Source organism: Chamaea fasciata, unplaced genomic scaffold (assembly GCF_029207755.1).
Source record: "Chamaea fasciata isolate MVZ Bird 193981 ecotype frontalis unplaced genomic scaffold, bChaFas1.0.hap1 SCAF_27, whole genome shotgun sequence".
Classification (NCBI taxonomy): Eukaryota; Metazoa; Chordata; class Aves; order Passeriformes; family Sylviidae; genus Chamaea; species Chamaea fasciata.
Genome location: NW_027094112.1, coordinates 3,313,808 through 3,330,515, shown reverse-complemented (window position 1 = coordinate 3,330,515; position 16,708 = coordinate 3,313,808). Strand labels below are relative to the sequence as shown.

Sequence of the window (16,708 nt, the reverse complement as noted above, 5' to 3'; positions counted from 1 at the left end):
CCAAGACACACGTGGCACCCAGAGCTTTTGTGTTACAAAAATATTCCGTGCTTTATTTACTCTGTGATAGAAAAATAACATGGCCAGGACCCCAGAGTTTCCCGCCCAGGCGAGGGGAGAGGCAGGGGGCGGAGGGCTCTGCTTCCCCAAACCCCCTGCCCACCCGACTGCCCTCACTGGGTGCCCTCGCACCCTGCCACCCTCATGCTGCACCGGCTCCAGAGGGGACACTGAGGCCGGGAGCCGGAGGGGCTCCTGCATCCTTGGGGGCAGAGGAGAAGATGAAGTCCAGGGACCCTGCCACTGTGGAGCAGAGCACCAGCACGGGCTAGCGGAGCCCTGGCAGAACCCCTCCTCTGCCCTCTGCCCTCACGCACCCCTGGGAACGGAGCGGCGGGGGGAACAAGAAGGCGACATGTACATTCTTAGTGACGACTGCGAAAGCGAACCTGAGGCCGGGCTGGCGGCCCCCGCCCCAGCAGCTCCACGGAGGGACAGGGGGCTGCAGGGCCAGTGCTGGCAGAAGCGGAAAGCCGAAGCTGGGCCTCTTGAAAGGAACATACAGGAAAACCATGCGACAAATCCGCTGCCGTTTATACAAGGGCATAAACACCAAAGAGCTGGACGCCAGCCTGTGTTTCGGGGCAGCACAGAGCAAATCCTGGGGGCAGGGCCCACCCGCTGTCCCCTGGCACAGAGACACAAACACAGCACAGTCCCCGCAGCACCGGGGCCAGGGGCAAGGGACCAGGCGCCTGCCTGTCACGACTGGGCGTGGGGGATCCACTGACTGTCCACGGGGCGCCGCAGCAGCTCCTCCACGTGCCTCGCCACATCCATCGTGTCTTCCAGGTCAAACTCACCCTCGGGGTCCAGCACAGGGTCGGGGCTGTGGGAGGCAGGTGGTAAGGGGAGGACCAGCTGCAGCAGGCCAGGGATAGGGGTGTGATACTTACTTCTGGGTGTACATGTTGTAATGAGGCTGGGAGCAGACAGCAGGTGAGGGTGCCTGGTCCATGTAGGTGGCCCCTCCAGGGGCAGAATCTCCTGATGCATTGACAAACCTGTGGGGATGGGTCTCATGAGCACTGGCACAGGACAGGTGCCCCGCAGGTGAGGTTGCCTGTGTCTCACAAGGCCCAACACCAATGTGGCCATTGGTGGCGGACCTGGGCTCCTCAGTGCCCTGGACTGCTGCCCAACCCAGCCAATTCAACACTGGGAACCCATGGCAACCACTGCCCAGGATCTGCCTTTGGGGTCACACTTACTCTGGCACCACTTGCTTGATCTGTGGCTTCACATATCCATCCACAGCTTTAGCTAGAGAGAAGGAGGCAGGACTGAGGCCCCAAGCTCCAGCACACGCCACGACCCCAGGCAGTGCTGGGGGCTCACACGTGGCCAGATGCAGAACCCCAGAGGGGCCCTGGGGAAGGGGGACACCGAGAACACCAGCTCCAATGGGGCTGGATGCACAAAGGAGGGGACACACATGGGGTGAAGGGACAGCGCTACCTGGCGTGGACTCACAGAGAACCGGCGTGTAATACTTGGAGAACACCTCATCCTTGGGCCGGTCGGGGAACACATAGATGAGGTAATTGAGATCCCCGAGGCGGTCAGCCAAGGACCGGATGGAGAAGTCCCTGGTGGTGAAAGGCATCAGGTTCCAGAACATCCTCTCAGCTGCAAGACAAGCATAAGGATCATGGTGACTCCCAGAGTTTGCAGCAGCTCCTGGCCATGCTCTGGACATGGGTTGCGAGGTCACATCAAGCAGCAAACAGCATGTTCCACACTGCATCCCTCCCCCAGCAACAGCTGAGGATAAAGCACAGGTTGCCAGAAAATGGGATAAGGTAGGAGGCACAGCAAAGCCAAGGCAGGTCTGGCCTCATCCTGACACGTGGGGGACTGCTACCCCAACCATGGGGCTCCGTGGTGCTTCTCAGCCATGTGACCCTCCAAAGGGCACTCCTGTGAATGGCAACAGACTCCTGCATGAGGTCAGGCCACCCCTGACAGCCCCTGCACTGCGGAGCACCACCGAGTAACTGGATTTCGTACAGTCCACATCAGTCCCCAGGGCTGGGTTGGAGGGTTTAGCCTGATCCCTCCTCCCCACTGCTGACAGCATTCGGGCCTGACACAGCCATGGCTGTAGTGAGCAAGGACAGTGCCACTCCCCACGGGACAGCCAAGGCATTCTCTGGGAGCTCTGGCGCTCGCCTCTTTCTTGAGGATGGCTCCAGCGTGCCTGCTATGGCAGTGTCAGTACCCCACGGGCATGAGATGGCCTGGCTGGGGCCAGGGATACTCGGTCCAGGGATGCCAGTGCTGGGCACACACTCACAGGAGTCGAACTTCCAGGCAATGGTGATGCCACCGATCTCCGAGTCACTGAAGCGCAGAAGGAAGGTCCCGTCGGGCTTGTTGATGAGCAGGTCGTGCGCCTGCTGCTTGTTGACGAAGCCCAGGATGGCCCTAGGCAGAGTAGGGCGTCAGGGCTTGGGGCTCGGGCCCGGCAGCACAGGGCAGGACGGCTCTTACCCGTCATTCCAGTGCGGCTTCAAATGCTTCTTCAGCACCTCCATGACCCCATCAAACCACTGCCAGAAGGTGTAGTTCCTCCCAGGCAGGTTTTCCTGTTGAAATCCCCAGAAAATGAGCACTCCTGTCAAAAGCCTCTGAGCCTGTTACACAGCCCAGACACTGGGGGCAGCAGCAGAGACTCAGGGACCCCCAGGTGGGTACGCCTCATCCAGCCCCACAAACACGAGCACTTGGGGGGCTCTGGACAGAGCCCAGGCCACTTACCCGGTTGAACTGGGACCAGGACACTGTGGTGCTGCTGTAGTCCTCCAGGTGGGAGCTGGTGCTGTTGAAGAGCTTTTGTGCCAGGAACACCAGGTTCTCCTTGGTCAGCCCACGGGTGCTCTGCACCTCTGCCTTGAACTTCATGTTGAGCGCCTCGCAGAGCTGCGGCCACTGCACCTTGTCGGGCACAGCGAAGGGCACACGGCCCTGGGGGCAAGAGAGCATGGTCAGCGCCAGCTCTGCCTGATGCCTCCAGGCACGTCCCACCTGGAGGCTGAGCCCTACTCCCGCAGCCACTCAGGGCAGAAGGGGCTTGTCCTGCCCCCCGTGGCACTGGCACTCACGGGCTCAGCAAAGGCATTGTCCCAAAGCACGGTGGCCGTGGCGTTGTTGTCCTGGCTCCCATGCACAATCACCACCACAGGCAAGGACAGTGTCTGCCGAGAGGAAGGAGACCGCAATTGGCTGTGGGGCACCAAGGGAGCATCACCCATGGGCACCCATGTGGCCCCAGCCCAGCCCCACTCCTGTGGGCATAGTGCCCACGGCTTGCCTAGGGCCTGCAGAAGGGACATAGTGGCTTTACCTTCACCTGGAAGACCAGCTCATTCCCACCAACACTGAACTGTGACTCAAAGAGGATGGTGAATTTTTCCTCTGTCACTGACTCAGCCCCGCGGCGATCTGAGCGCTTGATCCGCTTCAGGGACTGCAGGGACACAAGGGGTGAGCATGGAGGAATAGATAGGGACATGAGGGGTGAGCTAGGAGGAATAGATGGGGACACTGGGGTGAACACAGAGGGACACAAGGGGACAGGACGGGGAACCAGGGGCACTCACCATGTTGCGGAAGTGGGCGCTGAGTGTCCCAGTGGCCTGGTGATACTCCATCACACAGCAGTTGTTGAGGATCTCCCCGCTGCTCTCACTGCCACGGGAATGCAGAGAGTCAGGGACCAGCAGGACTGGGAGCCATGCAAAGTGCAGCCCTTCCCCCCTGCCACAGCCTGCTCCCCACTGCCTTGGCAGCCCCAGTCACACACCCCCAGCCCCCAGCATTACTTGCGGGTGCTCTCATTTTTCAGCAGGGCCTTGGCTTGCTGCTCGCTGATGATGGTGGCCTTCACTTGGGGGGGGTTCATGTGCACATTCAGCTTCCCCCCCACCAGGAGCCGCACGGTGGCTGCAAACTTGGTCTGTGTCTTCAGCACTTGGGGAGGCTGCTTCTCGATGATGAAGGTGCTGGGGGGTAGAAGGATCAGGGGGACTGGGAAGGGGGCAGGGCCAACCTGGCCCCCCGCCCAGCTGGGCCCAACTTGTACCTGGTGACCAGAGCAGAGATGATGTCGGTGATGGTGCCGTTCAGCTCTGACAGCATCTCCTCCACTGGGCCTGGGATTGGCAGCTGCTGGCACAGGTGCTCGGCACGGCGGATCTGCTGCCGGTTCTGCCAGATGATCTCTGCCAGCTTCTCACACCTGGGTGGAGCAGGGCTCAGCACACACTGGGGCTCAGCACCCCGTCCCATCCCCACCCCAGCAGGCACTCACCAGGTCTGCAGCACATCCAGGGTGCCTTCGGGTGGGCCCCCATTCCCTGCCAGCTGCTGCCGACGTTTCCACTGGATCAGCTCATCATCCAGGATGGTTGTTTGCTGCTTGCGCAGCAGCTGCAGCGTCTTCTGGTGCTTCTCAGCCAGGTCCTGTGAGATGGGACAACATCAGGGGTTCAGGGACAGGGCATCACAGGGACAGCATTATGGGGAGAAGAGGACAGCATCATGGGGAGCCAGGCAGCATCACTCACCACGCGGTACTGCTGTAGTGTCTGGGCCTCACGGTGCAGCCAGGCCTCCAGTGATGCCTTTTTCTGCTGCAGCGTCGTCTCCCGTGACATGCGCTCCTGAGGGCCCAGCTGGGAGAGCTGGGAGAATTGGGCTGGGGGACAGGGCATAGTGTTAGGGCTGGCCCTGCCAGTTCCCCAGACCCATGCCCCTCGGCTCCCCATCCACCTTGTAGTCGCATGTTCTCCTGGTACTGGATGATGAAGTATTCCTGTGTCTGCTGCAGCTTTTTGAGCTCATTCTCCGAGTCTTGTGTGATGAGCCGCAGCTCCTCGAAGGTCTGGTTGATCTGCAGGTGCTTCTGGGACATGGCGTCCACCAGGGAGCCGGACGGGGAAGGGCTCTACACGGGGCACAGGCTGCGCTCAGCACAGTGAGGGGACCCTCCCCATTCCCTGCCTCAGGGCTGCTCCCATCATGATGGCGAGGAGCCCCTGAGCATCCCCCCGACCCTATGGAACCCTCTCCTTCTCCTGTCCCAGCCCACACTCACATTGTTTGCCTCCCGCACCAGCCGCTGCTCGTGGTAGAGGATGTGCCGGATGCAGCGCACCAGCTCCATGGGGCATCGGTCATACGTGTTCTGTGGGGAGAGCACTGCCTGAGCCAGGCACAGGGCAGGGACCCCCCTGGCCTTGCAGCCCTGCCCACAGCCCCCCCACTCGCCTGCAGCTGCGTGGCGTAGTGCCCCAGCTTGATCTTCAGCAGGAAGCCGTCCTCACCCACTTGGTGGTCTGCCTTCTTCTGCAGCTCCTGGATCAGCCCCTCCAGAAGCTGCGTCGCCTTCACATTCTCCTGGGGGTTGTCAAGGTCTATGGAGTCCCTGCACGTGAAGCAGAGTGGTGTCAGGGCAGCCTGGTGGTGGGGAGCAGCCCCCTGTACCCCCGGGGCAGCCGCTGCCAAGCCCAGCACCCCCTGGGAACGGGAGCCCCTGACTTACCATGCCTGGCTCTCGATCCACTGTGACAGGTAGTGCCGCACCTCGATGGGGAAGTGCTGCCCATAGAGCGCCTGCATCTGCCGCAGGGCTTCGCCCTGGAGCTGCTGGGCCTGGATCCACACCGCCATGGTTCAGCACCTGTGGGAGATGCATTGTAAGGGCGCCAGCAGAGACAGGCAGGCACTGGGCTGCAAGGGCTCCGGCCCTGGCTGTCCCCACACCCGCTGCAGGAGTGTCCCGAGTCCCTGGTGCTGCCAGCGCTGCCTCCAGCTGCTGAAAGAAAGGACATGTGGGGGCAGGGGACACCGGCTCTGAGTCACCCCCTCTTTTCTAGGAACAGCCCTGGGGGTGCCCAGGGCCGGGGACGCGCCTCTGCATGGCCTCTCCACATGGTTCTCATTTCCCCTCACTGCACCACGGGATCGCAGCCATCGCTGGCCACGCGAATGAGGAAACAGGCCAGGGGGAGGAAGGGCTCGCCAGAAATCCAGGGTGACGCAGAGCAGAGGCCCCCCCTGCGCTCACTCTGCTCCTGCCCACACCCTGGCAGCGCCAGCAGGCAGGAGCAGCCCCAGCCCCAAGAGCCCACGTGGCACCACAGTCCCTGATGAGTCCCCAGTGCCAGGGCCACTGTGTGCCCCATGTCCTGGTGGAGACGCTTGAACCTTCCCAAAGCAGTTTTTGGGGCAGCTCTGGCTCCATGCAGGGATTCCACCCACCACACAGCCTTGGCTCCCACAGGGGCAGGCAGTGATAAGATTGCGGTGACAGGACCTCTACTAAAATCCAGTGTGTGTGTCCCCTGAATCACCTGTGGCTTGACGAGACTGGAGAAACAACCTGCAGTTGAGTGTGTGAGCGTGACGTGATGGTGAGTGACATAGGAGGGCCTGGGGGGCTCAAGGTGAGGGCTCACTCTCCTGAGTGAGGAGACAGCAGTAAACAGCATTTAGATACACTCACACACAAACCACCTGGGATTTGGCACCACACAGAGGGGCCAGGCAGGGGTGCAAGGCCTTGGACGTGGCCCAAGGCCGGGTGACCAGGCCAGGACCTGATCACTGCACTGGGTGGTGACAAACAGAGGGATTGAGCCAGTGGGGGCTGTGCTTCCCCCTCTCCCCGAAGCATTTTGTTCAGCCTCAGAAATACCCAGTGGTTCACAGGGCTGTCATATGGTCAGGGGCACATGCTGGGGGACAGTGGCAGCGGGTCCAAGCAGAGCAGCTACAGCAGGAGCCCCTGAGCCAGGCACACCCGCCCCTGAGCAGGAAGAGGAACAATAACCCAGAGTTGGCTAAAAATGAATTTTTCCCCTATAAAAAGGGAGGAACGTTTCCACATTCACAGAAATCACCAAGCTGGAAATGCTGCTGGCAAGGAGGGGCCTGGGGAGGCAGAAGAATGCCAGCAAGGAGGAAAGGGAAGGTGGGATGGCCGACAGCAGGACATGCTGCTGTTGGAAACTGTGGACGCTTGATAAGGGGCAGAGCCAAGAACAGCCATGCCAGTGCCACTGCACCACAAAGTGACCGAAGTCCCCAGTACTGTGGGGACATCTGCACGGACACAGAGCAAACAGACACTGCCCTGCCTGTTGATAAAATGGTGATCTCTTCCCATCTCACAGTGACAAAACATTTCCTACTCCACTCCAGCATGTTGTTAAGCAACGAGCCTCTGGCTGCTCTGTGGTGAGCTGGCAGACTCTGCATTTGGCCAGTGCCAGCCTGGGAACCGGAGCACCAGCATCACATCTGCCTCTACAAGGGGCCATGCAGTGGCAGACAGTGGCACAGCTCACCTGGTGTGAGCCCCAAAACACCATTTGCACCAGGCTTGAGCATAACCTCCACAGACACTGTCAATGCAGCAGGACATGCAATTTCTCCTGGGTGAAATCTGTCTCACTTTTGTCTCTGTGTCTCACCTGTGGACAAACCAAAACTCCCTGTGGGCTGCGGGGTACACTGACCACCCCAGCACAAGCAACCAGTGCCACGTGCCATGGGCAGACTTTTGGCCCTGAGACTCAGTGTGGCTGGGGCAGAAACTCTGTTTCAGCATAAGCTGCAGCACCATGGTCCCACCATGCAGCTGGAGCTGCCACTGCCAGCCTTTCCAGGCAGGCCTGCCTCCTGCAGCCACTGCCCTGCCTTGGATCATGCCTAACATCACTTTCCAGCATCACACTCCTCCCTGGCACCACCAGCTGCCCGAGGGATGGGAGCCCAGGGATGGATTCACCCTCACATCCAGGGACATCCACCCACCCCAGTGCCACCTCCAGCCCACCAGCCCCAGCAGGGCCACTGCAGCTTCAAGCACTGCCATGGGTCAGCCATGTACGGCAGCCACCGGCCCCATGCGCACTCCAACAACTGCAGGAGGCAGATAATTGTGGTGGTTTAGGCTACTTTGCATTTACTCGCCAGCAGCGAGCTGGAACCCACCCGTCACTGCAGCTCGGTTAACCAGCAGCACTCGACCACAGCGACGCGCTCACCGGAGACTTATTGCCTGTGAAGCAGGTACTGCCCAGCTTCCCGGGGTAGGAGCACTGCTGAGGACACCAACCCCAGAGCTGTGGGAAGGGACCCCAGCGCCACAGGGACCGAGCAGAGAGAAGAAGATGCCAGCAGTCATCATTTCTATCTCTTACAGCCTCACTGCCTGCTGCTGACGGGGAAGCACTGCCAAACCCAATGCAAAACAGGAGAAACTCACTCAGAAAGGGCACTCAGAAGGCCAGAGGCAGCAGCAAGGAGAGGGGGAGATGGGGAAGGTGGCAGCTCTGCTGGGGCTGGGGGCAATCAGGGGACTGACGTGACCACACTGCGGAAGGGTCGCAGACACACTGGCAGTAGGCACCAGCAAGTCCCAAGCTGCAGGAGAGCCGGAGCACATCCGTGGGCAGACAAAAGGAGGGAAATGCCTCACAGGGTGAGGCTGGCAGGAGCTGCTTCCCACGTGCCACGGGCAGGGCAAAACCCAAACACAGACAGCGGCTACCCCGGGGCCGGAGCGCGCTCTGCACGGGATGCTCACTGCAATCCGCCGCGGGACGCTCCCTGCACAGAGCCAGCCCGAAGACCTCCTCGTGAGCAGGAGGACACCCGTGCCCCGGCGCTGGCACAGCCCCCGACAGCAGCCACTTGCCCAGACCCATGCCGTGAAGGGCCAGGCAGGGGTCAAGGGCTAGGCAAAAGCCTGCGGGGACCACAGCGAAGGGCTCTGGCTGTAACCCCCCGCCCCACTCCCTCGACCCACGCAGTCCCTCCGCGGCGGCGGCTCCCGCACTGCCCTGGTGCTCTCCCGGCCCGGGGGTCTCCGGAGCGCAGTCTTCCCGGGGCAGGGGCGCGGCGCTGGGCTCCGGCGGCAGCGGCCCTGCGCCCGCTGCGCCTCCCGCCGCGGTAAACACGGACACGTGGTTTCTCGGCACCTCCGGGAACCCGCGATCGCTTCCAGGTCAGAGCCGGCCTCGCCTGTGGCCGCAGGGCCGGACTCTACCGTGGTGCCGCCCCGGGGCTCCGGTGCTGCCCCAGCCGGCGCTGCCCCTGCCCTGGCAGGCCCGGCGGGAAGGTGTCCTGCAGCCCTCCAAGGTGGGCGGCCCCGAAGATCCCTCCAGGGCAAGACCCGGCCCCCAGACGGGCCCCGGGCACCGTGGAGGTGACAGCCGGGAGCGGCCGCTCGGCACAGCCAAGGGCTCCGGTTACCCCAGCACAGACAGCCGCCCCTCCGCCCACAGCCGCCTCCTGTCCGCACCAGCGCACCGCAGGGCCCCGCTGGAGCGTGGCGTGGAGTGTCCGGTCCCGCAGCCGCACTCACCGCGCTCAGGCCCCGCTCTGCTCTGGCGTCCGGCCCCGGGACAGCCCGGCTACGGCTCTGGGCGGGCGCAGCCGGCACGGCCGGGCTCCCGGGCGGCCGTTTCGCTGGCTACGCACTACAGGAAGGAGCAGAGAGCAGCTATTTCCTTCCAAAATGTCAGCTGCCTGCGCGGGACAGCCTGCCCCCGGCTGCTGGCAGCCTCCTCTGCCACGGCTGCCCGCGGGGCGCCCGCCGGGCAGCGGGGCCGGCACAGGCTCCCCCTCGGCCCCTCACACCCCCCCGGTGCCAGAGCAGACACAGCCTCTGTCCTCAGCAGGTCAGTGGCACTGAGCCCCCGTGGCTGGCTGAGAGCCAGGGATGGGACCCCCAGGGGCCCGTGCAGGAGTTGGGCATGGGGGGAGACGGGACCCACTCACCTGCAGCCCCCAGGTTCACTCCCAGTCCCAGCACACGGCCCTGGAGCAGAGCCTGCAGCAGGAACAGCCGGGTGCCGGTGAGCAGCCCCCAGCCCTGCTCAGAGGGGCTGTGACACCGGCACACTGTGGAGCCGGCACAGAGGGCAGAGGGCTGCTCGCGTTTTACACCGGCCTGTGGTTTCCAGCTCTGGCTGGGAGGAGGCAGCACCCACCGGCATGGGAGCGAGCTCCTTCTAGAAGCTCAGTGCTTTGATGGGGTTTGTTTGTCTCCCACAGAAAGTGGCAGCAACTGATGGCTTTGCCCTGGTGGCATCGGGGAGGAGGCAGCTGAACCGCTCAGCCCACGCTGGAAACATCTGGGGCCAGGTACCATGACACTCATGAAAGAGGCATGGCTGGCTCTGGTAATCCAACGTGCCCCCCAAAAGCAGGTTACAGGCCCCACAGCCAGTAGGCAGAGCTGGAACTAGTACCACCAGGACTGTCCATGTGTCCCAGCAACTCTGGGAGCCAAAAGCAGAGAATTCACACCATTGCAGGAACAAGAAAATCGCATGCATGACCTGGTGCTGCCCAGAGGGGACATCAGCCCCACACAGGCAGAGATGTGCCAGGGCATCAGTGCTGGGGGCTGCTGACAGCTCATCTCACACCACGGGCCAGGCTCTCTGCCTGCCAGCACTTGCCACCGTGGGAAAGGTTTTCCTCCTCACTTCAGATTTCTTCCAATCAGAGAAGCCCAGAAAACTGCGTCAAACCAAAACCACCAAAATACCCAGCAAAATCCCAGCAAAATCCCTTGAATCCAATGGCTAGAACCTCGAGAAAACCTCGGTGCACCACGAGCCACTCTGGGGGAGCCACAGACACATACTGGCACTTGCCCTGGCACCACTAGTATTCCTCCAGACACGGAGCATGTAGCTGGACCAGCAGTGGTGGGCAGGACTATCAGCAGAGCCCAGCGCCCAACCAGCCCCACAGACACGAGTCCAGTGCAGCTCCTGCAGGACATCTGCTGTGGGGAGCCCAGTCCCTGCCAGCACTGGTGCTGCCCCCACCATAAACCCCCAGACAGGATTAGAGAGGCTGGGCAGAGCTTTAATTACTGCTGGCTCCCTGGGGCCAAGCAGCCGAATTAACTAGCTTTGGGGCTGGCACAGCAGGGAGTTGCCAGCTCAGGGTTCTGGAGATTCCCCTGGCTTGGTGGGGGAATCCCAGGGCAGGCACAAAGCCTTGACCACTTGCAGCATCCCAGCTTGGGCAGACTCTGGCCCTTGCCTGGATGTGCAGCTGCCCCATGCCAGGACACTCAAGGAAGGGGTTTTCCCTCCATGCTAATAATGACCAACCCCAAGCCCCTGTAATGCCACGCTGTGGGCACAGCCCTGGGGTCGCACAGGTTCTGTGCCAGCCTCCTGCACCAAGGCCAAATCCATCACAGCTCCTGGCTCGGTGCTAATCCCTGCTCAGACCTGCGCCAGCCCAGGAGGGACAGGCTGGGCGAAGGACCTGAGGATTAAACTCATTTCAGCATCGAATTAGTCCCGATTGGGGTCTGGAGACACAATTTCATTTTCTCTGCCATGCTCCAATGAGCGCACACAATGGCACTAATCCTGCCACAGCCAGACTGGATTTGCTGGGCAGGACCCAGGTGGGCTGGGGGAGACGTGGGCAGCACAGGCACCAACAGCATTGCTCTGGCCACATCCATCCCCTCTGATGCCATGCTCCAGCTCTCCTTGGGGCTGGGGACATGGTGCAGGAGCCTCCTCACCCCTGGCATGGCTGCAGGGCCAGGCCAGCTGGCACAGCACAGGCTTTTGGAAGTCTGATGAGCAGGGAGAGTCAGAGGGACAGCAGAGCAGCTTCTGCATGCCCCCACCGCACTCCCAGAGCTCATCCCCAGCAGCTGCAGCAGCTCTGCACACAGAGATGCTCTCACACCAAGTCAGCAGAGCAGGATGGAGGGGGGTAAAGCCTTGCCTTTGAAATAGGGGATACACAGACATCCAGGGATGCTGGCAGGAGCGGGGACTAGTCAGACAGAGAATATAGAACAAAAACACCAGTGGTTTGTGCAGCAAAATTCTCAAACTCAGGGGTAGAGCACAGCATGCACACACATACACGCAAACATGTTCCAACTGGGTTTTGGCTTTCCTAGCCCTGGTATGCAGCCCCTGAAGCAGCAGCAGAGCCCCTGCCCCTGAGCTGTACTATAAGCCTCAGCACAGCATCTCCACAAGCAGGGCCAGAGAAGCTGCACCCCTGGGTCCACAGCCCAACAGCAGCAGGGTCGGGTGTTCACACCAGAGAGGACAAAGATCGTTTTACAGAGATTCCAGCTGGTGCAAGGGGCCAGAGCTGCCAGCAAGAGTGGCCTCTTCCTCTGCTAAAGGCTTTGCAGGGCCATTGAATGATAGGGATGAGAGGCCAGACAGAATGAGAGCCCAGCACGTGGTGGGCAGGGCTGGGTGGATTCTGCTCTTGGCTCTTTGAGGCAGTGACTCTCCAGCACCAGCCTTTTCCCCAGTTCCCTCCCCAGCATAGCTGTGCTATAAACCAGCCCATAACACAAAGTTACACTGAAAGTGGAGATTGCAAAACTCACCAGTGCCTGTTTGAACCTGGAATGGGTTGTGACTGTGCTGTGGGTTCAGCTATGCTGCTATGGCTGTCCCAGCCCAGCACCACATCATTCCTGATACAGTGGGAAGCAGGACCCAGCACTCAGGGAAGCGCTGGGCATGAAGTGCCTGTGAGTAGCCTGTGTTTCTGGCCCTCTGGTGCAGGCAGATGGGTGGATTCTGCTTTATCAGCAAGTCAGCTCAGCCCTATCGGCCAGGAAGCCGTGTTCACAGTGTGCCTCCCCCTCGACGTTTCCCAACGCGACGGGAGCAGCGGCGTGCAGCAGCCTACCTTTTATCAGCCAGCAGATGTTGCTAGAACTGTTGCTGCATGTGAAATTCAGGCATGCCCAGCACCACTTGGATCCCTGCACCAGCCATGCGGTGCCAGGGTAAACACCCCCGCCCCCTTCCTCCCGGGATCAAAACACTTGGGGGTTGCAAAATAGACACCCCATGAAAGGAAAGGCATGCCACAGAAACATTACAGCTGTCGAGGCTACTTCTCCCGGAGCGTGCCGGAGCCCCGGAGCCAGCACAGCCTCCCAGGCTGGAGCTGCCTGCATGGCCACAGAGCCGAGTCCTGACCCATCCTGGCAATGTGGGGACCGTAACCGTAACCCCAGCCATGCCCTGGCTTCCCTGCAGTGGCTGCTTCAAGGGCAGCACTCACAATGTGGGACACCGCAGCCGGGCAGTCAGAGGGACGTGGCCTCCAGCGCAGGTACCCAGGGGATGCCAGTGCCATTCACCCCACCTGCCATCCCACTGCGCCTGGGCTCCTGCCAGCTCCCCAGGGCTGCTGTGAAGCATGTCGAGTCCAGCCCAGTTTACAGTCATTTCTTGCAAATTAGAAAGTAATTTCCCAGCTGATGGGGCTGCTTCACTGTATTTGGCCCAACACAGTCACCACGCACCACCCACAACACAGAGGAGTGCAGGGAGCAGGGATTTTTTGCAAGCAGGGTATCTGAGTTTTGCTATCACTCGAGAAAGGGCTGGGAAACCCCATGGCAAAGCCTTCACAGTCACTTTGGAGTCAGCACTTCCCCTGCAGCGAGAGGGGAAGGTCCCTCCAGAGGCTCTGTGTGCCCTGTGTTAAGCATCCCCAACTGCAGCTCGCTTTACGGTGAGGGCATCCCTAATCCTGCCCCAAAGCATTGGCCTTGGCACAAGGCAGGTGCAGCAGACCCGGTGAGGTGGCTCTAGTGGCAACTGTAGGGGCCCAACGGGACCAAAGCAGGGCACTGTCAAAGTGCCACAAAACACAGAGTGGGTGACAGCCACCCGTCACGCCCTGCTCCCAGTCCAGCTCTCCCGTGTCCCAGCACACAGGCTGTTGGTACCTCTCACCCCACACCAGAGCTCCTCCTCCTCACGCTGCAACCACAGCACAGCAGGGCACAGCCCAGCCCTCTCCAGCCCCAGGGATGAGCAGCTCCCCAGGAACAGTTATAAAATCCAGAGAAGCAGTCTCCATCCTCACATCCAGCACCTTGGAATCACATCAGGTCAGGCTGCAATACTGATGGCTCCAGGAGCACAAGGACCTGGGCCAGGAGTCAGGACCCAGAGGGGAGAGCTCCCACCGTGGAAGGCTGGTTCCCGATGCCCACGGCAGTGGTCAGGCTCTGCAGAGCAGCTCATTGTGCCTGCACTAAGTGTCCCCTCTCATGCCACTGCTAGGGCTCACATTGCTCTCAGCACAGGCACGAGCACTGCAGGGATGAGGGCTGGCTGCAGGCAGCCAGCACAGTGAGCCAGCTCAGAACCAGGAATGTCCTGCTCTAATCAAGCGCCCCGCACCACAGGGACATTGTGTGCCATGCCCCTGCTGTGGGCAAACCACGCTGAACTACTCGGAGCCCTGTCTCCCCTCCGCAACAGACACTGACACTGCTCTAGACACTGTCATCAAACTGCTGCTGGTCACCGCCTGTCCCTGGCCCTGTGCCACGGGGTACCCAGCAAGGCGCACGGAGAACTGAACGAGCCAACACCAACCCCGGCCCATCGGTGGTGCCACCGCAGCTCAGGGCGCGCTCAGCAGTGCCGGTGCGAGCTGAGCGCTGGAGCCCCGGAGCCGCTCGGCAGGAGCTGCCCGGGGCCGGGCTGGCACCAGCCCGGGGCTGGCCGGGCACGGAGCCCTGACAGCTCCGTAACCCGCTGGACAGGTGGCCGCGGTTCCCGCGGGCTCCCAGTCACCGGCCGCGGCCGAGCTGGGTGAAAGGCCACTGAGCGCTGCGGTCCCCGCGGTGCCGCCGCTCCCGCCGGGGAACGATCCCACCCGCCCCGCGGCGCGGAGCCGCCCGTCCCAGCGACAGCAACGGGGCTCGCGCTCCCGCCATCCCGGTCCGGTGTGCTGCCTGCGGCGGGACCCCCCCGTCACTCCACGGGACGCCTCGCGTCGTCCCGGATCCTCCCCTCGGCCCGGGACCAGGACTCGGAGCCGCCCTCCGCGCCCGCCGCTCCGGCGGGGCCCGCGTGCGAAGAGCGGCCCCGCTCCGCCGGGCGAGGAGCGCCCCCGCCCCGGGATGCGCCGCGGCACCAGGACGGGCCCGGGACGTACCCGCCGCCCCCTCGGAGCGGCCCTACTCGGCGCCTCCGCCCGCCCAGGAGCCCGCGGGCCCAGCCGGGCCCCCGCCGACCCACGCGCCCGGCCCAGCTGCACCCGCCCGGGGTTACGAAACACCCACAGCGCGGACCGGACCGGACCGGACCGAGCCCCGGCCCCGACGCACCCCGCCCGGCCCTGCTGCGGAAGGCGGACGGGGTCCGGGTCCGCTCGGTTCGGTCCGGTCCAGTCCGGTCCCGTCCCGTCTCGTCCCGGCGGCGATGGCGGCCCCACGCCTGCCCCCACCTGCGGCCGCGGCGGCGGCTGCGGCTCCGCTGCTCCCGCGGCTCCGGCGGCTCCCGGCGCTCGGCTCCGCCGCCGCTCTGCCCCCGCCGCGCCCCGGCCCGGCCCGCGCGGCCCCGCCTCCCCACGGCTCCGCCCCCGCCGGCCCCCGCCAGCGCCGGCAACGGCACCCGGTAACGGGAGCGGTACGAGTCACTGGACAACAGCAGCAGGTAATGGCACAGAGTGACGGCACTGGGTATCGGGCACCGGGTAACAGTGCCGGTACCGGGCACGGGATAATGGCATCCGGCAGTGGCACTAGGTGACGGTACTGGGCACCAACACAGGTTATCGCCACCAGTACCAGCACCAACACGAGGCAATGGCACAGGGTGTCATAACTGAGTAGTGGCACTAACACCGGGTACGGACAGAGTCCAAAACAGCTTCAGGCATCAACACCAGCAGCTCTAGCAGGACGCAAACCAGCACCAGAATTTGGCAGTAAGTACCAGGGGAAGCCCAAAGCAGTGCCAAGCCTTGATTCTAGGAGCAGGAATGACCAAATTAGTAGCAAGTGGCCACAGACGTGGCTGCAGGGCTGCCCTGTGCTGACGCCAGGCCCTCTGCATGAAGCAGCCGTGGCTGCATGGTTCCCGTTCCCACTGCAGGCCTGAGCTGACAATTTGCAGCCATGTGCACGGCCAAGACCCCAGCACTGCCACAGCCTCAGGCACCTGCTGGGACAAGACACTGCATCCCTCTTCCAAGCTGCCACATCCCCTGCAAGCTGTGAGGAGACCCAAGGCACTGCCAGCTCCTCTGCAGTTGCTCAAACAGGGAAAGTTGACAGCAGTTATAAGAAAACCATCCTGAGGAGCTCTTGCACGGCTTCCACCCACAGCAGACTCCTCCTGGCAGCACTGGCACCCCAGGGCAGTGGGGTACCCCGGGTGATGGGCACCCCGGGGTGCGGCTGCTGTGCGGTGATGGGCAGAGGCGGCGGCAGGAAGCAATACTGGGTGTGCTCGTTCTGCCCCAGCACTCGCACCCACCACATGGGATCTCCTGGGCTTTCACTTTCGTTACCAACTCATTTTCTGTGGCCTGAAAAAACTCTGGAGGGAAATTCAGCAAACGCAGGTCCCTCTCCTGCACTGGGCTGGTAGAAGCACAGGTGACCCTTCCCCGGTGGGAATCCAGGAAGGAGGGGCTCGTCTGTCCTTGTGCCAGGGCTGGAAGACGATCACTCTCAGACAGTTGATGCATCAGCAACTGCAAATCACTTGGCCACTGTGTCAGCACAGCTCCAAGTTCCCACCTCTCTACTGCTTTTATCTATTGCTCTTGTACTAAAGTGCTGCGGCTCCAGCTTGGGCTCCTC

The 16,708-nt window shown here is 62.3% G+C and overlaps 1 protein-coding gene across 4 annotated transcripts; it reads right to left on the bottom strand.

Annotated features, from left to right (window-relative positions):
- Nucleotides 1–25: 25 nt before the first annotated feature.
- LOC136301739 (signal transducer and activator of transcription 5B) lies at nt 26–15,427 on the bottom strand. 4 transcript variants are annotated; one of them, XM_066204931.1, is made up of 19 exons: nt 15,346–15,427; nt 5,606–5,743; nt 5,332–5,488; nt 5,159–5,248; nt 4,834–5,008; nt 4,629–4,759; nt 4,373–4,524; nt 4,145–4,300; nt 3,885–4,064; nt 3,663–3,750; nt 3,407–3,529; nt 3,165–3,257; nt 2,821–3,027; nt 2,554–2,648; nt 2,357–2,487; nt 1,519–1,689; nt 1,272–1,323; nt 957–1,064; nt 26–889 (listed from the first exon to the last, which is right to left on the bottom strand). In XM_066204931.1, the coding sequence occupies exons 2-19, from the start codon at nt 5,731–5,733 to the stop codon at nt 763–765; spliced, it is 2,364 nt and encodes a 787-aa protein (XP_066061028.1). In that variant the 5' UTR covers nt 5,734–5,743; nt 15,346–15,427; the 3' UTR covers nt 26–762. The 4 variants fall into 4 exon arrangements, with proteins under 4 accessions (XP_066061028.1, XP_066061031.1, XP_066061029.1 ...); XM_066204934.1 differs by having other exon boundaries at nt 1,534–1,689; XM_066204932.1 differs by lacking the exon at nt 15,346–15,427 and adding an exon at nt 9,437–9,461.
- Nucleotides 15,428–16,708: the final 1,281 nt, after the last annotated feature.

Bases quoted from the DNA above. Each gene is read 5' to 3' on its own strand.
- LOC136301739 (XM_066204931.1), bottom strand. From the start codon at position 5,733: ATGGCGGTGTGGATCCAGGCCCAGCAGCTCCAGGGCGAAGCCCTGCGG. The intron at 1,690-2,356 runs GTGAGTGTGTGC...CTTGTCTTGCAG, and splicing joins TGCCTGGAAGTTCGACTCCT to CTGAGAGGATGTTCTGGAAC. The intron at 890-956 runs GTAAGTATCACA...TGCCTCCCACAG, and splicing joins TACAACATGTACACCCAGAA to CCCCGACCCTGTGCTGGACC.